Below are 24,829 nucleotides of genomic sequence, written 5' to 3' on the forward strand. Positions count from 1 at the left end.
ATTTGGCAAGCTGGTTGCAGCTTAGAGAATCTAAAATAGTTGTTGTCTTTAGTAAGGCTTGACCTGCATGCTGTTTTTAATTTACACTTCTGTCTAGAAACTGACGATGGCTATGCCAGAATTCTTGATGTTGTTACATCAAATCATTCTGGGGGGTTTCAGATGTTTACCTTATAATATGACATTCCCAGCTTCAGTCCAAGTTTTTCAGTTCTGGTCCCAATCTGACAGCTGCCCAGTGCACACTTAAAGGCCCTGAAGAAATATTTTCTCATTCAGCTTCTTGCTAGCAGCTATGTGGTTTCACGCCCTCACGTACACCAATCAGGATTTAAAACATTTTAATCAAAATCTGATGACAGTTGGTGTGTTTGTTGTTGTGCTTAAAGGACTTCAAGGAAAAACCAAAAAGCACAACACCATTATGAAGACTATCTAACGTCTATCTGCCACACACACCCAGCCAGATAAAACATCGGAAATGCTACACTCTGGAGATTTGGCCAAGAAGACAAATAACTGTTGGGGGGGTTAGGGTTAGGGGGGTGGGGGTCCTCCTCTGAGTGTCCTACTAGTTGGTTAGATGTCAAGCAGACATTACTACAGCCATTATATTCATACACTCATTCTTCCTTGAGAATGAACCCTCTCCATTTTGGACATTTCCTCTGGGCAGAAAAGAAGGTCAACAACGCAAACAAAATATCTCCTGATGTTAAAGACAGACATGGTGAAATTCACAAAGCACAGTCATCCCAACAGGATGATCTTGTTTTATCATAATGAACCCTGGTATGGACACAACCTATAACACAGTTGTGTAAAAGGTACACAATATATTCATGTGAAATGCACAGAGATGGGCATGGGTTAAAACAAAGTTAAGGCAGGCAGGCAGTGGGTGAGAAGAAAATTTATTTTTTCTGGAGAAATCAGAAATGAAAATGATCTTGTACTTTTAACATCTGAGTCAGCAAACATAAACAGGCCTAATTAGCTGCCAGTTTTCTTTCTTTTATTGCAGTCTGAAACACAAGCTTTGACCCCTAAACACACATCCAGGCAATTCACATCACTGATCTGACAACGTAGGCTCGCAAGCTAGGCACATGAGGAGGAAACACATCGACAGTGACTGTGTAGGCCACAGATTTGACTTGGAGATAAATGCAAAATTACATTTTAGATAAGTACAGTGTGAATTAGTGCAAGAGGTTGGAGGAGGGTTGTTAGGCTAACCAAAAAATAAAACAGATAAAGTGTTATGATATCTGTATTAATATTAGCTTTTATCTTTTGACTTTTTTAAATTATCATGCAATACTTCAAATGCACATAAAAATAAGTTGATGGAAACATGGCAAATGTCTATGATGACATATGAAATGTTGCCAGCTGTAAATACATCATATTTCAGTGGGTGGAGAATCTGGTATCAGTGCCATAGATGTCATGTCATTCCTCTCGACATGATGTTGGTCCATTAACAGCAGCTCTGTCAAGAAGCTCAGAATCACATAACATAACATGAATATTCTCTACCATCACACTCAGTTGTAGCAGCAGGAAATATCTGGATGTGACATCACTGTCTGCATCTGGTTAATTCCACAGGAAGGTACACCAAACAGGAAGTTGAAGTGTTCCTCTAAAGGCAATGTTTATCACCGAATTTGCCCTCTGGGAAAAAGCCTATTAACCGTCCCCAACCAGCCAGGGTCCATCTGCAACGCCTGCTCACACACATAAATACCAAACTGCCAATAAATGTAGGCCTTCAAAAATACAAGTGAGGTCCAAAGCACTGTGATATTTTGGTCAACACATGGTAGATCAGAATTGTTCTGAGATCTGTTTCTGTGCAGTCTATCTTGGGAAAAAGCTTCTTTTAAGAGTCCATGTTGTATTTATGTTGAGGCTATGACTGGCAGTTTGGTGGCACCACACCCACTCCTGCTGTAAAAGAGCTTCCTCACAGGATCTGTTTCTGGCCGTGGGATCCTGTACTTAGTAGGCTGGTTTTATACATGGACCAGATGAATGGAGTGTTTTCTTGTCTGGTTTTACTGGTAGTGACAGTGGTAATGTGGAGGTTAAATATGGAATTTCAAAGTGCCAGCACTCCAATGTCCAAATTAAAATAGACTATTTAAGTGATGGTGACTATCTCGAATGTCTCGTGTTTTCAGTCAGTTAGAGTGCATGTTAGGACAGCCATAGTGAATGACAGCCATTCTCCTTCAGACTGACTCTCCGACTGTGTTGCTGTGTGCTGCTGTGAGCCTACTGACACCGAGGCACGCTGAACTAAATGTTTATGTCATTACAACTGATGAAATTATTTTGATGAGGGAGGAAAATTTGTTTGTTTGTAATAGCTGAATGGTTTGATGAGTATGAAAATAATATGAATCATAGGACTGTAGTCACCGGATCTGTACTCAATTGAATGCAGTTCTCAATATATTAATGAGTTCACTGATTTAACTGCAATGGGCTCCAACTACAGCTCTGCTGCTGCACACTCTTGTATTTGCCAATGTTTTTCTTCTTCTTTTTCTTCCTACCAAGAAATCTGTCTTCCCAAGCATGAAAATAAACTATACTTTGCACAAAGTCCTGTCCAATGCCAAACTTCCTAAAGTGGCACTGTGGGCTAATAGTCCTGATGGTGGTGCTATGGCAACCGTCTATAGATCAAAACTAAAAATTCATTAAAAATCAGTCATATTTGCAACCTTCACCATAATGTAGGCCCATTTTGGAGAAATGTTCAGAGCTGGCAGGAATTATGAAGTCCATCACTCTTTTTTCCTCAAAAACTGTAAAACTAATCAAACCGATCTTCTCCCACATTTTTTGCACAACTGACATCAAACTCGCTACACTGCATCATCAGTGTTCAAAGTGTTTTAATGTAATTTCTGCTGCAAATTCTCGCTAAGTAAGTCGCCAGTGCTCATGAAAATAAATGGCAAAATGTTGATGTCACGGTAGTGTAATAAATTTCAGTACTGTATCAGCAGAATTTGAATTGTATCATCATGTAAACTATCGCAGCCAATAGGAAATAGAGTATCTTTAAACATCGGTTTGTCACTCATTGAGCAATCGACAAGACGCATGATTACAGGCCAGATACCAGAATTTCATACGGAAGATCAGAGCAGGGTTATATTAGTCGTTATGGTTATGTTGTGTTAGTTTGATGTTGGTGTGTGTGTGTGTGTGTGTGTTTGGTGAAGATTAGATGAAAATACGTGCCAAAAGAACCAAAAAATGAGAACCAAGGGGCGCACAAATATTTAACAGGCCCCACAGTTAATGAGTTGGTAGCAGCGCTTTTAGTGCCATGTTGTAAGAATTTGACATGGGGCACCCGTCCATAAAGCATAAATACTTAAACACTTGTAGTGGATAAGATTTCAACTTTCAAACATTCCTCCCATAGACGTCCATTACAATACTTAACTTTATTATACTTTGTCAAATTGTTAACTGTATGTCAAACATGCACTCTCTCTGCAACAAAATGGATAAAGTCATGCTATTTTTATAGACCAACTAAGACTTTCAAAGGAACTCGCCTGTGAAACCGGGCTGCATGATGACACTGCCGACAGCACTGTGGATGTACCTGGATACCAATCTATCAGAGCTGACCGGGCACTGTCGCATGTGGGAAAAGGGAGGAGGTTATGTGTCTTGCCAACCTGTTGGGTGTTTTTTCATTCCACCGCAAGTCTCCAGCCAAGAAACGCTTGCTGGGTGAGCAAATTTCCACTGTGGAAAACTTGTCATGGGAGAATTCAACTCGTGTATTCCCTCACATGAACTGCGAGGTACAAACACTTTGGACCACCTTTACGCCACCATAAAACATTCGTACCACTCTGTCCGCCACGCACCTCTGGGACACTCAGGGGACAAGTGGAGATACTCAGATTACTACATAATACAGATAGTCCCAATGCACAGACAGCAACTAAAGAGGACTAAACCATCCAGGACTATAGTACGGCGATGGACTCCAGAAGCAACTGACATGCTTCAGGACTGCATGGAGTGCACTGAGTGGGAGTCTCTTGAGAGGCTGCAAGGAAAAGAACTAATTTAATTTGACACTGTGAGCAGTTCTGCCTCCAAACCAAAACAATCATGAAGCAGAAATACAGCCACAAGCGCAATAATCTGGTCTTATCAGGTTGTGAAAAATCACTTTAGAGCCAAAAACTTTTGACTCTAGGCCAAGCCATTTTAAAGATAATTGCAAAAACATAAACTTGATGATTACAGCATCACCTTGAGGTCAATGAGTGTCAATTTATGTACCTGACCTGGGTTTTGGGTGGAATTTGTAACCCATCTGCTGAGTGACCATCCTTAACAGGTGAGCTTTACGTGTTGGTGAACCATTTTCACAAAACTCTCAACAAGTTGACGTCACTCGCACAGTTACACAGAACTCAAAAGCAGTCTAGAGGATTGCCAGCATAGGATGTACCCAGACCCTATTAGCAGAAAGAGCCAATTCTTTCAGACTTTCATCCCACAATAAAAACATGATATTCTACACACGTAATGTTGCAAGATAGCTGAATACAAAAGAAATATTTGAATAACGAACACATATTCAATAAAAACTCATGCAGATTTCTCCTGGGTGGGCCAAAACCCTGGATGGGTGAGAAGTGGTAATCTGTGTTATCTGATTGATTGCGGTGGATCTATTTGAATAAGTATCGAAGTTGATTTGCCAGAGTAAAAAGTAAAAGTAAAAAGATTCAAGTCCTCCTTCTAGTTTTGGTTTTTGTAGAGTTGCCAGTTTGATTCTTGGTTTTCATCCAGCAGTGGACGTCGTTGTTTTACTGCTCTGAGTAGTCGGGTGAAGTTGAGTCCAGACAACTCTGACAGCCTGGGGGAAACATTAATGTCTAAATATGTGATACGACCTGTGAATAAAAGGATAGGTGGTGTATGCACCGTTTATATGGCGCTTTTTTTCTATTCTGACAACCAAGTCTGCATTCAACCCTTCACAAACACATAATGCCTTATGAACATTAAGCATTCAAACACATTCAAACACAGCACAGCATCAGGAGCAATTTGGAGTTCAGTATCTTGCCCAAGGATACTTCGACACGACTGCCAAGGGATCGAACCACTGGCCGTCTGATAAGTGGATGCCCACTCTACCTCCTGAGCCACAGCCACCCTACTGACTGCCACATCCCAGCTGCTACTGTGTACCGGAAGGATGGATGATTTATTCCAATCAATGGGTATTTGAGTATTATTGATTCTTGTAGTAAAGAGTGAGGTTTTTGCAGGAACAGTAATATATCATCCGCATAGAGACTGATCTTATAATGTGCTTTGGGTGTTTGGATTCCTTTTAAGTGGGTGTTCTGACGAATGGCTGCAGCCAACAGTTCAATGACAATGGCACTGATACTGCAGTGTGAAGCTTTGTTACGTTTGTCCATGGTGATTACATGGGAGAGAGATGGGGAGAAGTGGGGCGGTAACTCAATGGTGAGGTTGCCTCGTTGTTAGAGGAGTGGAATTGTAGCTATGTTCATGTTTGTCGGCAGTCTTTCATTTTGTTTTATTGTAGTTAACTTTCTGTTGAAGAGTGGAACTAGAACGGACCAGAAGTGTTGATAGAGCTCAGCAGGAAGCCATCAGGTGATGTTGCTTTGTTATTTAATTGATTGTTCATAGACTGAGGGCAGAGGAAGGTTCGTCCTATGTTACTGGTCAATCAATTATTTTTGTTTGTTCTTGTCTAAGCTGTGGTAATTCAATGTTGTGATGCCCTCTTGACAAGGGTCCTTTTCTGCTGAATGTAGATTGGCATAACTCTAGACTGGTGAGTATAGACTGGTGTGAGAGCTTTGGGTGATGCAGAATAAACATGTCTACTCAGGCACTGTGCTGTGTGGATTAAAGACACATGATTTTAAAGATATTTGTACTTTAATAATTCTTAAATAATTATAGTTAAAGCAGTTCTGCTGAAAGACTCATGTTTTTGTCATTTGTATCCTCCCTTCTTTTTCTTTTCTGCTCAAAATGCCCTGTCTGCACACTTTTCCATAGGTTGATTTATCTTAGCTATCAGCCTTCATATCTCTTATGGGCTTCCATAGCCTAGTAGTTTTGTATTTTACAAATGTGTAGTTTCTTTCAACCTTTAGTAGTAGAAAATGCTTAAAGCTTGATCATGGTAGCCTGTTCATAATTGCTAGCAGTCACTGTTACTTTTTCTCCATCTTGTTCTTTATTTTATTTATTTTTTTGTTAATTTTACAGTCTCTGATCACTTCAACCATTAGCCTATAAATTTAAGTACAGACCATGTACAGACTATGTCTGATACAACTGTTATATTTCTCATCATGTTTTATGGTGTGTGCTTTCCCCAACATAAATCTTATCACATGGGCATCTTATTTAATAGACCGCATTTTCTGTGGGTGGCTCAACATGACCACAACATGACATTGGTGGCAAAAGTTGTGAGTTTTTACATATTCAAGCATTGTGCTGTGCAAAACAGATGCTGTTCAAAGTTTAATGATAATTTTAGCCTGGACATTTCTGCGGATGTACCCTCCGATATTTCTCATTTGCCTTCTTCCTTTTTTCATCTTCCGCCTCTTCCTCCTTCTTCTTCCTCCTCCTCAAAATACCCAGCTCCAACTCAGTAATGCACAGCACATATAATGTTATTTATGCCCATAAAAGATATCAAAACTTGAGGATAACCATACCAAACAAATAAAACGGTTGGACTATTAAACCATTCCAAATGAAAGTTGTCAAATACAGTCACAAACATGATCCAAAACAGGGCAATAAAGGACTTCCTACAAACAATCAGCTCAAATTAAATCCATTAATACCAGGCTCATATCAGATGTATTTTATTTTATTAGAAGACAATACTGGTCTAGCGCAGTATATCTGCAAACTGTACAGGTCTAACTGCAACACACACATTAACGGACACCAGAGCAGTTCCCATTTCACACACTGCAGCATGCCAGGACCTACACATGCGCGCGCGCGCACACACACACACACACACACTCTGCATGCATGACTGCTTTCCCGCTCTACTTTGAATGTCTGCTTTTCTTGTTTTCATTTTTTCAGTTACAAGCCAAGACTGTGGGTGACTCATAGCTGTTTGGCCACAGCTCAGGGGAAGCAGGAATTTGATCCACATTAAATTCACAGCAACTGCACTGGAATTCTATTCCATTTAATATGCAGACTTCATCACATCGTACAACTACTGTGTTAACATGGTGAAACTATGAAAAAATGCACATTATGTCACACTTTTGGCATTTTTGGTTGGCAATTCAATGTTTTCAAGTCCTCTAAATGCTTCTCTATGTGCTAGTTTCCACTGAAGGCGGTGGCATCCAACATTACTGCCCAAGAAGTACCAGCATGCTGAAGAACTTACAGGAAATGATGCACGCATGCTTGTGTGCATATTAGATGTGGTAGACAACTCTTACTTACTTACTCTTTTTTCTTGGCTCTTATAAACACTTACTGTTTTGAATGTTTTGGCCATTAAATCAGTGAAATCTTAAATGTGTTTTTATGGCACTTTTCTTACCAACCACACAAGCCAGCATTCACCCATGAACACACATATTCATAGACTGGTGGCAAGGTGCCATCTGCTCATCACAAGCAGTAAACATTCACATGCACACTCACACACCGAGTATGTTGCCAACGGATACTTCAACATGCAGACTGCAGGGGCCACGGATCAAGCCACTGTGTGGATGACCACTCTTCCTCTGGAGGTAGAGCCACAGCCGCCCTACCGCCCAAATACTGTCACTTTCATGTTATCACCTTCAAAACAAAAATGTTACTTCTCATTTCGGTCCCAATAGAACACAGAACAAACATAAAAATGCAACACATTTGGTTTTCCTGCCATTTTTCAGTTGAAATCAAGTTGAAATTAAAGCTCTAAGACTGTTCATGTACACACAAAAGGCTGATCTCAAACATGTCTAAATCTGTGTCAGTGAGCTCTCCTTTGCCAAGACACTTCATCCACCTGACAGGTGTGGCTTGTCAAGAAACTGATCAATTAGCATGACTGTTACATAGGTGTGCATTGGGCTGGGGACAAAAAAGGTCACTCTAAACTGTGCAGTTTAGAGCACAGCACGTCTTGAAAGAGCCATTTAGTAGGTCCTGAACTATGGCTTTGACATGACTAAGGGCTACAGATATGCATTTGTGTGTGTGTGTGTGTGTGTGTGTGTGTGTGTGTGTGTGTGTGTGTGTACTAACCAGGCAGTATCTAGTGTGAGATAATTGCTACATTACCGGGATACTTCAATCCCTTGAAAACATACATAGATGATTAAAATTAAAATTTAACTGTCTCAACTAAACCCAACTAATGGTTCGATCAGGCTTTTGTTCAATGCTGAGTCAAATAATGGGAAAATATTTGTTAGTGGCACAGTTGCCCAATGAAACAAAGGGGTATACTTTCTTAACCACTGTTAATCTGTAAATCTTAAATCTAATATGTTGAATTTATGTAATTTCATTTTTAAAATAGAGCGGAATCATGCAATCATCTATCAACATATACAAATGAAAGATAGAAATAGGGACCCTGTGGTGGTTTTAGTCTAGCCCTGGCTAGCCCTCCTTGAATTCCAATAGCTTTAATTTATGGTTGAGGTTATGAAGGAAAATGAATCAGATCAATCAACCAGAAAACATATTGCTTGTGAAACACACCTCTAACAAATGAGTGTGAGGCCTAGGAGAGTTCAGTGTTCAGATGAAAAGCCACAAGTATGCAAAGATCCTAAAAAAGAAAAAAAAAAAAAAAAAAGGCAGGAGAATTTGATTCCAGAACTGAGAACACAAATCCTCTATTTGATTTTGACTTTTCGAAAAGACTCCGGGTCATTCCAGGTCTTGTGGAAGGTTGGCTGCCTGACAGCTGCGCAGCCACAAACTCTTGGACTGATCAGTGTCTTTTGTTGAATCTCTGTGCACAGCTTCACAGTCTTTCTTGTCCAACTGGTTGATGTACGAGTTTAGAAAAACTTCTCTTTTCATCCAGCTTGATTAGAGCCAGCGGTAAAGTGGAAGCAGCAGATATAATTACCCTAGCATGCGTTCCTGTTTTACTTTTTATTTATATTAAATCTGTAATCGGGGTTACTGCCCCTTTTCTAAACCTTGTTTTACATGCATTCATTATATGCATGCTAAAATATCAACCTTCAAAAAGCAAATGTATCTCGTATTGCAGGTGGTTGACAGTCACATGTGACATATTCTCACAGAGCCCACCCACTCATTCTCTTTATCTCTCACCAAAAGGTGCTGCATAATGACCTCAACCACCTACAGACGCCGTTTGTCCCAAAGCACACCGCTAACTGCTTTTACTTCTCTTTGATTTTGGTGTCTCGCCACCGCTCAACATCCTGTACACCCCTGCAGTAGTGTCTGAGGAACCATGTGAGAAGGGAAACAGCAATCGGCATCATCTGTGAGAAACACTTTCTCTTCCCCCGCTGCACAAGAGTGTAACTGCGCTGTATGCATGGCTGAGCTGTGCAACAGCTCAACTATCATTCTCCGTGTGAAGCACCAGTAAACATTCACCATCAAATGAAGTGGATGCACAGCAGCACAGGCCTCCACTGAGAATCCTTCACTTTAAGCTGCACTAAATCATGTTTTTGATGGATCAAATGACTCGGTGTAATATAAAGGTGTTGATGACACCTATCCACAACCCAGCTACCAAACAACAGACACAGACTCAGAAGTTGAACATAGTGGAGCATATAGAAACTAAAGAGCTGCATGCTTTTCTCTGGAGTTGAAGACCAAATATTGGACTTAATTCATCAGGTGGACAAAAACACAACTCAAAATTACTGCTAATTTTGCTCTGTGTCTGCCGGATGTGTAAATGTGTACACGGCATATACCATACACATTCACCAGGGCAACTTTATGAGGTGATAGTATGTCAGTCTTACAGCTTGTTATGCTGGCAATAAAATGATTAATCCAGTTCTAAATACTAAAAACTATGTGAAAGACAACTACTGTTTATTTGCACTGTTGCACTTCTATGTCTATTTTTTGTTCAGTGCTGTATCTTATTGTTATTTCTGTTGGCAACACGAGTATGATAAATCCATCACAGATAGATTGTTATTGTGTAAATATTGTCTGATAGATCAACATGAGGTGACATTTGCTGGGAGTATCGGGGCCAGTCTGCATATCTTTATGGATAAGTGCAGGCTAAAATAAAGCCAGTCAAAATGTGATCCTTTCTGTGTTGTGTCCACCTCAGCCTGCTAACGTTGCATCACTTCTCTCCTTAATGACAGCTGGACTCCACGGTGTGAACATTTCGCTTTCCACGCTGAGTGAAAATTGGAGTGAGTGATGGACTCTGTTCTGGTACATTAGCAGACAGCAGTGTAGAAAACATTCGGCTAGCAGCGTCTCATTTTTTGGCCGGTTCAGAGCGTCACTTTGAGCTGTTCCGATGACCCTGGCTCGAATAGCTCTTTAAAAATGAGGACTGTTTCAGTGTGTCAGACACATATTTAATCAACATTTAGGAAAAAAAGTATTGGACACTAAATTAAATGACCTGGATCAGGATCTGAGCTAAAAAAAAACTTGACTGGGACTTTATTACGACTGCATTAATTTTGACCACTCAACTTTTACTTTTGCTTATACTGAGCTCACTTCCTAAATAAAGGTTAATCAAAGAAAATGAAATAATAATAATAATAGTAATAACAGCTTATTTTGGCCGTGTTGAATGGGGACACTTCCTTTACGTAGAAGAATTTGATTTCCATCTCACGTAACGCCTCGACAATCGATTCTCATTTCACCTGCAAACAGCAGTCGAGCTTCTTACTTTAGATTCTTCAGTAGACAGAGATTCAGAATCAGCCTATGTGGAAGGCCTGCTAAATGCACAACTGTCTTAGAGGATAAAAGGGTCTAAAAATAACTCAAAAGCCAGAGGAGATGGTACATGTATGAGCTCACAGCGCTGGCAGCAGGTCAACATACTGTCGCAGATTTGACTGGCATATCTGGCTGAAGCAGGCACAAACATTATGCAAGACCATGCTCGCTCTGCATACAGATGAAACACGGAGCTCGTCATAAATCTCTGCAGCGTGATCATCTCGCTGAGTGAGGAGCGGTGAGGTTTGGAGATACTGATTTAATGACCAGAGATGAAACCATTTCTGTTTGAGGACTGAGCTTAAGTCTGCAGTTGTTTTGGTTCTTTCTGATCTATATGTGTGGCGCCAGCTGACAAAGTTCAAAAGCAACTTCAGAATATGAGACGAGGGCTGGGTACTAGTGCTAGTGGTAAAACAATGCCTGAGTTTCAATGCTTCCAGTGCCAAAACTATACTTTTGTTCATTCCTTTGAGGAATATAAACATGTCTTTCTACAATGTCCAACAAAATAAATCAAAGAACATATTAATTCAACAAATAAATTCCACACAAATTTTCTTAAAATCAGGGACTAACAACTTGGTCAGAGAATAACACAATAGAACTATGAATCTGAACAGACATGTTCCTCATCAGTTTATGAAAGTCAGTACCAAGAGGGTTCATACCCAGCCCTGAGAGATAGAAACAGAGATGGTCTACCTCCAGACTCCAGCATGCCCGGCCTTCTGAGAAGAAGCAGTATTACAACATTCTGGGAAAATACTGAAATAGCTGCCATCTGCTGATGCAACTTCCTGCTGATCTCTGCACGACTGGCACTATGTCCCAAATTTGTTTGTTATTCACAGTGAAAAAAGGACAACATTAAAGGATAATTCTGGTTGTCTTGGTTTTAGTTATCATTACCCTCAGTTACGGTAACAGTGTGCACATCAAAGTAATACATGAGGTCAAGCAAGAGCAAGTCTAAGAGACTGTAATTAAAGTGGAACCACACTGAAATTATGCTTTAAGTACATGCCATTGTTGTCAGTAGCAGTTCCTCACCAGTGTCTCGTTCTGCCACCAACATGGATTTGCAATACTGTCATTATGCTGACAAATGCTTTAGCATATTAAAGACAATGTGCTTCACTGTGGCTACCACCCCATGCAGGTAGAGGGCAACGCGCTTACTCATAGAACTGGAGGTACATCCAGTAACTACTGTTTTCCTCACTATGACGACGACTCCAGTAACACGAAGATGTGAAGGCAACATTATGAGCAGTCAATGCCACTTTCTCTGCTGTTGACTGCAAAAACCAACACAAACATCTTCATCTATTCCCACCAGCCAAGGAAGTGAACACCCAGAGGATTAACTTGATGGAAGTGTCTCCACAACAACAACAACAACAACAACCGGAAAATCCTAAATTATTTTTTCTTTCTTAAGATAAGAAGAGCCACGAGGCCACCAACAGGTGTCCAGTAAGTTTGCTGGTGGGGTGAACAACAGCTGAGACAGTCTTCAGAGGCGAACAGTATCCATGACAACACACTGTCTACCCTAGACCTTTGTTCTGAACACACACATACCCCAAAATCATGAAGTTTGCCTCTTTATTGGTAATAAAGGTTAAAAATAAAATTCCATCAGATTTAAGTGATGCAGAAGACTTCGTCCAAATTTTGCTCAGTTTTACAGCCACACCGTAGCCTACTCTGAAACAGTAGCAGGATAGATACCCAGCAGTTAACAATAACTACAGTTTAAGTTCTTTTGAAGATCCAGAGTTACTGCCCCTTTATTCCATAACTTCAAGTAATGGATCACACTGTAACTCCTGAGGAATTAAACTGTATGTTGCGGGCTGTAATTTAAAGTGTTACCTATCTTCTTATTTTTTAATGTTCTTATTAACATTGTGACAAACACCTTGACATACAATAGATGTGTCTTACAAGCTTGACCTTCGGCCCCTGTAACTGTAGACCAACTCTTACCAGACGGCACGCATAAATATTAGTTAGTATGGGTGGATGAAAATATTGAATATTGGTATCTGCTTGCTATCAGTGTGTCACTTACCACAGCAAGCAGTTGTTCTCATCATCTGACACAGGACATGGTGCAAGCCAGTCAGCTGACAGTGAGACACACACAGAGGCAGATACATAACACTGCCCCACACCGCTTTTTCAAAGTTATTAAATCACCCTCATTATGAGGGTACAAGATAATTACCATTAAAGACACAGACCTTCATTGAGAAGAGCAGCAGCCTCTGCACTGTATTTTCCACTTGAGTTCCCTCCAGCACTGAGCCACAGCAGCCTTGCCCACAGATGCTGGCAAGCATCCCCATGTGATATTTACTGTTCCCCAGTGCTTCGCATCCCACCATTTTACAAGACAAGTAAACGCAACATCAGCACACAGCGGGGCCTACAGATGTGCAACAAAAGCAGAAGAACAGCCTGCAACGGCTCCTGAGCTGTGCATTGTGAGGGGGGGGGGGTAGGCAGAGCTTGAAACACTCAGGATTGTTGTTTGCTTGCAAAAAGTTTGCATGACTTCGACAGCGAGATGCATAAACTCATTTTTCAGTTATATTTAGTCAATTGTTATATCGCTGCTGAAACGTGAATTTGAACAAAACGCTGTTTCTTAAAACGAACACTGCGCAGCCAGTTCACATCAGTCAGAACCGAGGAAGACGGATGAAGGAAGACAGATGAAGGAAGACAGAAGAAGGAAGACAGAAGAAAGTCCCGCCTCAGATTTAATTTGACCGCGCGTGCCAAAATAAAGACAGCTGTGCCTAACCTTGAGCCGTCACGCGCTTAAACCGAAACCAGCGAACAGCACAAAATTTGGCTAGCAGCTGTTCACCAACACCTAACGACCTGCAGCAGGTCTCCACTCCTACACACTCACACAAGTTCCGCTGTCATTTTGCAACACAGCTCGAAGCGATATTTGAAGCGTTTTCCATCACTTTTTTTTTTTAATGAGTGTTTTATGTCACAGGGCGTCGCTTAACGGTAAACATACAGCTGGACAAACTGTGAGACAGCGCCGTAATAGTAAAAAGTAATTCCGTCTGTTCGTCCAAGCGCCACTAAACTTCCTTAAAATGTCAACATTTCGTTGGTGTCCGCCTGTTTTTCCCACTATCCTGCTTCATCAAAATATACCGAGGAAATGGCAACAAGCACTCATTTATCAGATCAGAGCTGTCTTGACAAACGTGTACAGATGTATGCCGAACACAGCTGAACTTCTTAGTCACTTCTTAAATCCTGTTCTCCGCCGTTTATACATTTGCCTAAAAGCAAAACAATCGTTGCCAGTTGTTTGAAGCAGTTTGGAAGTGTTACCTCCAGAACGATGCGAGCGCCGCATCCGAACACAGTCCATAGTGCTAACGTTGTCACTAAAAATCACCACACACAGGACGTTTATCCTCGCTTTAACGTTACTCACCCAAACTGTTTGTAGAGGAATCCATAATCTGAAGTTTAAACTGCGAGAGCTTATTCTAGAAGTCAAGCCTGGACTAAGGTGTGTTTCTCATGCTGGAAGAGGAGTGTCAGAAGTCACACTGGGGACTCCGCGTCAAAGAGCGTGTTTAGAAACAAGAATACCGGAAACGTGAACAGCTTTCCTGTAAATAAAGCGCTATTGTTTATTAAGCAATATCGAAGGTTACGAATAAATTCCTACATCACGCGGCAATTAAGCGATGGTATGAAATTACTATAATAACGGTGATATAGTTTAGTTAAATAACGAAATAAAAAACAAACATATCGTCAGTCAAAATTTTGAAAGCGCCCTCCGGAAGTCCCGTACCTCATCATGGTTACCTTGACACTCTTCGCGGGGACGGCATCGTGCGGAGATGCGTTATAATTTTTTTTTTTTGCGTTAAAGCTTCCATCCAGCTTCCATCTTAACTAACGCTCTCTAAATGATGTCTCCAGTCACTGTGACTCAGTAAAGAGTATTCAGATGATGTGTACCAGAATAATGCAGTGTGAAACTTGCAACACAACTTTTCCAGGCAACACCTCGTCGCCTGTCAAGTCGAAGCGATGAGATATTGGTTTAGAAGGCATTCGTTGCCACCACGCGGCAGGGTTTTGTAGTACACGCGCATCTTCATTATCAGAGACGACCAACAACGCGACGGGATAAAATTAAATACAAATATTACGTTTTATTTAGCTTTAGTTATTTAGCTTTTAACCACTAAGTTTCACACACAAGTGTGCATATTTTAAAATAGCCTAGTGCGCATTTGTTCCTCTTCTGCTTCCACAGCATGAGGTGACTTAGTGCGACTAATATCTATAACAAGAACAGTCGCCAAAAAAACCTTACGACATTGTAAATTTTAGAGAAATGTACAAAACAATTCCCAAAAGCGTATTTACAAAAAATCTTAGGGGTTTCGGAAAAAGTATTTGCGGCAATGTTTCTGTGGTTTGGGGGAAGCAAATGTGTGTAGGACCAGGAAGTCCACCCGGCTTTTCAACATGGAGACGTCCGCGAAGAGTGATCTCTGAAGGAGACTAATTTCATCGTCTGTTTGTCAGCATAAATGGTGAGTATTGATTATGGGATGTATAGCTATATATGTACATATGTACAAACGTTATTTATTGCAGAATATCTGTTTTAAGTAATAATTTGTTTGACACCGTCCTTATAAACCCTAATTATGTGCGAAACGTCATACAAAACTGTCAAAGTTTAATGTTTCCACACCTTACAAATATTAGTGCGCGATAGAAGTTCACCCAACAACGGTTATGAAAAGCATGAGCACTCTTCAGGTCGGTTAACACAAGTCCATCAAGCATTTTTTTATTTTTACTTAATTTATTTAAGTATAAATAACATTTCTAGTCATGGTCGCAATCACCGTCCACAACTGTGGAGTAAAACAGACTTACCAGAGTGCCTTGATTTCTGCATAAAAACGCCAGCTTCATGAGTGGAATCAGGCATTTTTGAGTATTATCCATGTCATGTTCATTGTCCCTCTGCAGTTCTGGTTCCTGAAGGTCATTGAGATGGCTCTACCATGAAGTGTGCCCGCTGTCTGCTCCAGCTGCAGTGTCTGAGGCTGGTGGGCCGGTCAGCCAGGTCTGCAGCCCAGTATGGCCCTCTGCTCCAGTCAGCCTCCACCAGTCAGCCCAGCACGCTACACAACACCAAGCACCAGGTACACTTGGGTCTACACACACACAGTATCCAGACTCACTGGGCAACATGTTCTATCGTTACCATGAACACACACACTGGAGTTTATTATGACCTAGTCCCTCATGCATCGTCCTGCTGCACAAAGTGCTCACCAGAGCACCAAATGTGGATTAATAAGGTGCTGACAAAATTCCCCCAAAAATGCACTGCAGTTTTCTTACCAGGATTGACAATGTTTTTTTATTTGTTTTGTTTTAGATTCCATTTTAGATTTCATTGGAAAAGTATTTCGGCATAGCAATTAATACAGTTCAGCAGTTGAAAATGGTCTTACTCTGATCTCTACTCTGCCTCAGGGTCTGTATGTAGTTATAACCTTTGACAGTGTGGCTTCACCTGGAGTGGAATGTATTCTGTCATCCCTCTCTGTGACGCTGTCTTCAGAGGCTGGAATAAGGATGAAAATGGAATATAGAGAATGCATTATATAAGATGGGAAGGAAATCTGAATAAGAAGAAGAAAATTAAGTTAAAATAGTGTGCATAGAATGCATAAAATCAGTTTCAACATTTTAAAAGGCATAACAAGTGCAGTGCATAAGTGCTTTTCATAAGGCCAAGCACAAAAGTTTCAGGCCTGTATCAGGAAGGTCGTAACTAGTTCAAACTGAAGAGATACGTTTTTAGCTTTCTTTTAAAAATATTCAGCGAGCTGCTCCCCTGATATCTCCAGGTAGTGTGTTCCAGAGCTTTAAGGTGTTATTGACAAAGGCTGCATTGTCGATTTTCTTGCTGCGGTTTCTGGAAACCTCCAGTTGACCAGCGGCAGACGATCAGTGTTCCTGAAGGCAAATTGTGAACAATGGAATGAGCCATGTAGTTTGGTCCTAGCCCGTTATGGGCTTTGTATACAAGGAGGAGGACCTTAAAATCAACTCTGAATGTTACAGGAAGCCAGTGCAGAGCAGCTAAAAATGGGCTGATGTGCTTTCTATTAAACAGCATTTCTCATTTTGTTTTAGTGCCAACTAGTAGGATTTCAGTTTTGTCCTCATTTAACTTCAAGAAATCCATTTATTTATTGCCAAACAACAGTAGATGGAGTCTAGAGCTGCAGCATCATTTGGTTCAGCAGATGTTACAGTTGCGTGTCGTCACTATCTCCAACCTGAGGCCGATGTAAAACTTTCTCTCTTTGATGTACGTTTTAATTTGTTTAACACACAGTCAGAAAGACTAACCAACTGTTCGGGGCGATTGGTTAAGATATCATGGTCAATTGTATCAAACGCTGCACTTAGATCTAAGAAAAGAGCTGAGACTAAAGCCTGACTGAAATCCCTCCACAGTGTTATTTTCTTTAAGAAAGGAGTTAATTTGCACTGAACCTTTTCCAGTATTGTACTGATGAATGGAAGGTTGGATATGGGCCTATAGTTAGTGAGTGCATTACCATCTAGATTTTAGTAATGGTTTTATAACAGCTGTTTTAAATTCATCTGGGAAGATGCCTGATTGTAGAGGTGTATGCAGGTACAGGGTCGACACATTCAGTGACAGTCTTGTAGAGCTCTGTTAATGTAATAGAGATGAATCTTCCCATGCTTACATCTTTTTTACAGGGTTTGTTGAGGTCATCAGCAGCATTGCAGGGTCTCATTTATGTTATTTTGTTATTCAACAATGTGCAAGTTCTTCACATATTGATGTAGAGTATTGTGGATGGGTGGGGGTGGTGCTGAGTAGCTGGTCAATAGTGGAGAATAATATTCTAGAGTTCTTAATAATCCCTTCTTGCCAGACGTATTGCTGTGTTATGGAGAGTCATGGCTTCTTTTTATATACTACATTTAACAGTGAGCCCAGTTTTCCTCCATCTTCTTTCATCTGCTCATCAGATTCTCTTAATCTCCTTAACGCCGCCACTGTTAAACCACGGGGAGATTCTGTCGGTTGGCCTCTTTTTAACCTTTAGTGGAGCAATAGTATTTAAAGCAGATGACATGGTGTTGTTGAAATGTTCAACCATGTCATTTAAAGAGCAGTGTTAGCTGTGTGACTCACATTATTTTCTATATTACAGAAGTTTGCTTCAGCCTTGCCATTTAGGAATCTCTTCTTAACCAAAAAATCTTTTATTTCTTGTAAGATTAGGTTGGCATTAAAAAAACAGACAGTGATGGTCAGAAATAGGTCATTCTAATACTGAGACATTGTCAGTGTTTAACCCTGATGTTATTACCAAGTGGAGAATGTTACCATGCTGACATGTTGGGTTACTCTGAAGCTGTCCAGTACGTTCACAAGCTCCATAGTTTTTGAGTAATTCAGATGTGCTCCCACTTCACTGTTGACATTTTAAAACTCAACACAGTTCATAGTTGGCACATTAATCGTGCTTCTGGGTGCTAAAAGGGAATCTGGATGACAGAATGTATACTGTGTTTCTGAAGTGCAAAGCTCCATGTAAACAAAATGGATTATCACTTGTAGGTGTTGAGGCAATTCCACGGCAGCCCAGCATGTGCCAAGAGTCGACCAGTGCCCACAGAGTCCATCAACGAGGACGACAAGAAGAGGGAAAAGTCTCTGGTCGCCCACGATGACCTGTTTGAAGAGGTGGCCAAAGAGGTAAAAACCAAGGCCATGTTTAATAAAGTGCTGGACGTCTTCACCAAGAGAGATGTGAGACGGCGCGGCCACGTGGAGTTCATCTACGCTGCTCTGAAGAAGATGCCGGAGTTCGGTGTGGAGAAAGACCTGGTCGTCTACAACAAGCTGCTGGATGTTTTTCCCAAAGAGGTGTTTGTGCCCAGAAACTTTATCCAGCGAATGTTCAACCACTATCCCCGACAGCAGGAGTGTGGAGTACAGTTACTGGAGCAGATGGAGAACTATGGTGGGTGTCTGTTACAGCATTCAGTCTGATCATGGAATTCCTAGAATAGTTTGGAATTTAGAGAGGGTTATTCCAGACAGGAAAGGACAGGGATCTGGATGTGCGTATACTCTGAAGGTGTCAGGGAAAACAGCAGTGTCTAGCTTCAGTTTGAATGATTGTGTTTCAGGTATCATGCCCAACATGGAGACTAAAGTCCTGCTGGTCCAGATCTTTGGAGAGAAGAGCCACCCCATGAGGAAGTACCAGCGCATCATGTACTGGTTCCCCAGATTCAAACACATAAACCCCTTCCCCGTTCCCAAAGAGCTGCCTGAAGACCCAGTGGACTTGGCTCGCTTCAGTCTGACTCGCATCGCTAATGACCTGGACGCTAAGATCACCGTCTATCAGGTACAACCGCGCACTGTGGATTGGACTTCACAAAATACTTTCAGAATCTGGGGGAATAAGCTTATTTACTCACTTTGAGATGGATTTTGATCTCTTGTTTGTGTGTTAAATACTGGAGTCAGGGTGGGGTTAGCCTAGCTTAGCATTGAGAATTTCTTTAATTTGTCATTCTGAAAAAGTGTTTCTGAGGTTAATTATCTAATTTTCAACCCATCATGATTTTTAACTAAGTTAACAAAAAATAATTTATTGGCACACAAAAGAGCCTGTAGCTATCATGAACAGCTTCGTTTTAACCCTGATCCCTTATGTTGAGAATGAAATTTCATCCTCAACAATATTGCATAGTTTTAGATATGTACCACCCCTGTCTAAAACCACTCAGGACATGTTGAGTGAGTTCATGTAGGGACAGATTTTTGGTTATAATTGACATAATTGGGTCAAATTAAGACAAATGTCAGTCTGGTTTTGGTTAAAGTTTTCTTACTTATGGGACAGGTAGAAGAAGTTCCACTTCCAGTTCAGCTCCCTACATTTCAAACACAGCAAACATCAGATTTTTAGAGACAATAACTGACTTTTCTACTTTGTTGTGAACATGAGGATGAGCCTGTGTGCCCTTCATGTTTTATTATGTTTTTAACTTCATTGTCATCAATAACAAAATCTGTCTTGTGCTCTTCCCTCTAGCTGCCCTGTATAGACATCACAGAGAGAGGAGAGGAGATCACACTGCCACATGTAGTAGGTGTGGGAACTGCTGAATATGTCACTGTGTTATTTTCACTATAATATAAAACGTTGTCTTCTTTGACATGTAATTGTAGCAGATAATTTTAAGCGTAAGGAAACCAAAGAAACAATAATAACAAACCAGGAAACTAGTCTAAAAAACGTTACATATCCAGACGTTTGCTCATTGTCTTTGTTTCCTGTCCTTCCTGTGTTGACATCAGGCGTCCAGAGCCCCAGCCAGATGGAGCTACTGGCCAAGCATAACCCGAGCAGGCCAGTGTTTGTAGAGGGCCCCTTCCCTCTGTGGCTAAGAAAGAAGTGTATATACTACTACATCCTCACAGCTGACCCCACGCCGCCGGACGAGAAGGTGGGAAAACCTTCTGTTCTTATGTTTTATTATCAGGGGTCCAAGCAGCAAAGCTGCTGGAACCATATTGTATTTGTTAGAATTCCTCTCCCTCCCTGCTCCTCCCTAAAAGCTTCTGGGTCTCAAAGACTGTAACCGCTGCCGTTCCCTAACTCACCTGCTGCACAGACAAACACTGTGTTATCAATGTGGCATTGTATGATGCATCATGATTCAGAGAAACATACACCTAGCTGTCACTCAGAGCAGCCATGCACGTAATAATGCCTAACTTTAACCCTTTATGTGATTTAAACACATATATGATGCTCACTCGTCTCAAGTTGGCGCTGTAATGATTAAGTTTACATTGTGGCAATTTGCATGGAAGGCAGCTGAGCCTAGAGTCCAAATTCTTTCATCGTTGAAGTCTCGAGTTTTCTACATTTGGCCTTTTGTTCTCTGCAAATGTTTCTTCTCAATTTTCTCAAAATCCTAATTTCCTAATTCCTTTCACTTATAAAAGCCAACCATTTTCCATCAGAACAGCAGCAGATGTAGTCATGGGAAACATGTCTTCACTGAAGGTCATAAGTTACGTCAAATGTTTCTCAATGTAGATTTCTATACGTCAGCAGAGCAACAGCATATCGTGATGACCACGATGAATTCACTGCCATTTGCAGCTACATTTAAATTAATAACAGTTGATAAATGCTCACTATTTCTACTTTCTAGACATCAGAATGACAGAATGTTGTTTCTTACTCAAGGAAACCACAGAAACAGACCCCAGCGTGCAGAGAGCACATTGACTAGACAATGTGCACAATGTGTTTGAACTGCTCTGTGAATTCAAATGAAGGGTCACTTCAGCTGTATCTGTGTTCCCCCACAGGTAGAGGAGCCCTATGATCCAGAGAGGTGTTTTGACTATCCTCTGCAGCTTGACCTGGATCTGGACCGTGACCTCGGGGACGACGAGAGTTTCAGTGTGGAAGACGGTAAGATACTGACACTCAAGATGTCAGATTGAGTGTTTTGATTGTTCTCTGTCTGCAGCTGGTGTTCAGGCCTGATGTGGTCGTTCAGTTAACACCCAAACGAATGCAGACCTTGTCAGTTATTGATCAGTTTTCACTGTGCTCAGGAGGATGAGGTGTGTGTGATGCAGCTCTCGTGTGTTTTCTATCCAGTGGATGAGGGTCCAGTCTTTGCCATGTGTATGACCGGCCAGGGAGACCAGGCCACCCTCAGCCAGTGGATCTCTGGCCTCCAGCAAAACAACCCCATCCTGGGTCAGGTCCCCACCCTGTTCCGCCTGGACCCCGGGCCCAAGGAGCTGCAGGGGGTGGCTGACACAGAGTCAGGCCAGCACCACAGCCAAGAGCCAGAGGAACAGAGAGAGGACAGCGAGCCTGATGAAGAACCTGAGGTTAAAGCAGAAGAAGAGCCGAGGCGGAGCCGGGAGATGAAACTCTGAACAGCAGTCAGACTGTGTGGTTAAGACTGACAAAAGATATCACGGCTAACTGGCTCACTGATCACTGGCTGATTTAGAAGTATATGTCCATGCTGACTAGTGGCTGAACGAGAGTGTGTTCCTTTAACTACGGGACACACAAACTTTATGGAACCTGATGAAGACTCAAGGTTCAGTAATCAAATAAATTGATTTAAAAAAACTGCTCCTTCATTTTAGTCTCTGTCAAAGGTTGCCTAGTCCACATTTGAAATTATCTTAGTGTGTGCAGCCTGGGGGCTTTCCTGACCTTATTAGCATCTGACAGTGTCGGCTGATAAGTAACACTACATGTCAGTACAAAAATGGCAAAGATATTTAGGAACAGTGTGTCCAGCAGAGAGCACTGACTAGTTTTGGTTTTTACGCTGTAAATTGTCTTGCTCAGAACACATCTTAGTCACAACCAACCTTATTTAAAGGAACAGCACAACATCTATTGATTTACACTGATGTGCGTTCTTGCAGAGAGCTGGATGAGATTTATGCCACTCTCATATCTGTATGCTAAATATGAGGCTACAGCTAGGTGACGGCTAGCTTAGCATAAAGACTGGAAATGGGGTACAACTAGCCTGGCTCTGCCTGAAGGTAACCACATCCACCTGCTGACAGCTCTCTAATTAACATGTTGTATCCATCTTATTTAATCTGTATACAGACAGCAGTTTGTGGTTTTAGGGGCCTTGCTTCATGCTGTGGTAGCCGGGTGCAGTGACTGCAGCTTTCTGGAGCCTCGCTGTCAGGTGTGGTACCCGTACACAGACCAAATAGACCAAAACCAACACATTGTTACAGATTGAACAAACGAGATATGGCATGTTAATTCATGAACCTCAGGGGCGCTGGTAGAGCTGTTGCCTCCTGGCACCAGTCTTTATGCTAAGCTAAGATAACCGACTGCTGCAATTATCTTCATATTTAGCGCCCAGACGTGAGAGTAGTGCCCAGCTGCTCATCTGACTCTGGGCAAGGAAGTGACAGAATATATTTTCTATATTCTCCAAATCTCCTCAAATACTCCTTTAATGGTTCCTTGTCAAAATGTTTGTTCATGTTACTGTGTGTCTGAGTGGATGTCTGACATGAAACAGGAAATATCTGGTGGTATCTGTTCCAGCTGTTGCATAAGATCCAATCATGGTTGGAGGACCGTTAAGTCATACATAATACTGCTGCTACATTTTTGTATATCTAACATTTTAAAAGCTACATTGTTGGTGGAGGCATTGGATCACAGAACATCTGTTGCACATGTAAACACAGGATCCAGGATGTCAGGAAACCATTGTAGTCAAGTGTGAGTTGACAGGCCTGAAGGGTGGAGTTATATAATCTTGGGGCGGTGGCCTGGTCAGGAATGGCAGTCTAAGCAATGATGCAGGTGGGGTGGAGACAACAAACATTAAGCTGACCTAACCTTAGTTACACAAGGAGTTTACTGCCTTTTCTGTGAGGGCCTTTTAACATCTGTTGTCTTTGTATGAGAATTATTGCTGCTAGAAGTCAGTTGTTTTAATAATCTACGTGTGAGATTTGCCATTGTTCTGATATGTCTTATGCAGCACAACCTGTAACAGCTGAGCCGGTGGGAGGGTTTGTTGTTTGGTTTCCCTTTAACCACGATGTCTTGCTGCAGATTTCAGCCTGATGGTAATGTCCTGCCTACAGCTGTGGTGAGTCAGTGTGAAGAGAGAGACCTCAGATGTGCAAATACTGTCTGTAATGTGAATAATATTGTGCTACTAAAAGTCACCTTCAAAACCTCTCCACTGAGGCTATCGGAGCAAATAAAAGGCACCATGTGTCTCTAATCATCACAAAATGAAGAATCCTTCCAGCTGTTATGACTGAAGTTGTTTGTGTTCACGATAGCAGCTGAAATGTGACATTAAAATGATCACTAACAACACTTAAAATGGGTTGGGGTTTCTAACAAATCCAATATGGATGAGTTCAGAGCAGCATATTTTCCTGTTATTTGGCATTATGTTTGTGGCAATAAGTAAGAGCAGGAGGAAAACCAGAAAGAAGTAATGACCTAATGCAAAAAACATCCAAAGACCGCAGATAGCATAAAAGCATTATTGAATAAATTGACTTATTGGCATCTACACAAGATTTCTGCTAATCCTAGAAATCCTGGATAAACTGGGATTCTTCAATGCTGATATTGGCAAAATTGCCCAAAATATCGTGGAAAACAATTTGTGTCCTTGAAACTGAACAAACAGGTAGCTGTTTATTGATTAGCTGTCCGGCCCACAACTTCACTGTTATGCTTCACTCTCGCCGCTCTCATAGCTTTGTTTCAGCCCCAGAAAGCTCTGAACTCACTGCACACTTCCTGCTCACCACCAAACAGCAGCAACACAGTGGAGCTTCTAGCAGATGAAGAGCCAGACTTTTCTCTCAGGAGTTTGGTGGAGACCAAAACCAGAGATAAAAGGAGAGGGAATTTTGACCAACCAAAAACATCATCAGTTGTAGCAGGTTTCACTTCTTAGGTATTCAGTTTAAGGTATGAATCTAATCCAAATCCAATCAATGAGCCTTGTTTTATCACTGTGTAGTTCAGCAATAAATATCTATACACTTCATGTTCACCTTGATTAACCTACTGCAAGTCAGCTATGTTGTTAATTGCATATTGGAAAAAAAAAAAAAAAGTTGCTGATTAGTCTGACTGAT

General features: G+C 41.3%; 2 protein-coding genes across 3 annotated transcripts in view; one reads left to right on the top strand and one right to left on the bottom strand.

Moving 5' to 3' along the window:
* eml3 (EMAP like 3) overlaps positions 1–14,628 on the bottom strand; it is a 51,437-nt gene extending 36,809 nt beyond the window's left edge. For both annotated transcript variants that reach the window (XM_041964492.1, XM_041964491.1), the window contains exon 1: positions 14,510–14,628. In XM_041964492.1, coding sequence (XP_041820426.1) covers positions 14,510–14,534 — 25 coding nt within the window. In that variant the 5' untranslated portion in view covers positions 14,535–14,628. The remainder of the gene's footprint in view (positions 1–14,509) is intronic.
* A 917-nt stretch (positions 14,629–15,545) lies between these two features.
* Positions 15,546–24,666, top strand: ecsit (ECSIT signaling integrator). The gene is made up of 8 exons (XM_041965193.1): positions 15,546–15,632; positions 16,081–16,256; positions 18,731–19,136; positions 19,306–19,529; positions 20,223–20,280; positions 20,489–20,637; positions 21,515–21,620; positions 21,813–24,666. The coding sequence occupies exons 2-8, from the start codon at positions 16,116–16,118 to the stop codon at positions 22,097–22,099; spliced, it is 1,371 nt and encodes a 456-aa protein (XP_041821127.1). The 5' UTR covers positions 15,546–15,632; positions 16,081–16,115; the 3' UTR covers positions 22,100–24,666.
* The last annotated feature ends 163 nt before the right edge of the window (positions 24,667–24,829 follow it).

The sequence above is a fragment of the Chelmon rostratus genome, chromosome 23 (genome assembly GCF_017976325.1).
Source record: "Chelmon rostratus isolate fCheRos1 chromosome 23, fCheRos1.pri, whole genome shotgun sequence".
Lineage (NCBI taxonomy): Eukaryota > Metazoa > Chordata > Actinopteri > Chaetodontiformes > Chaetodontidae > Chelmon > Chelmon rostratus.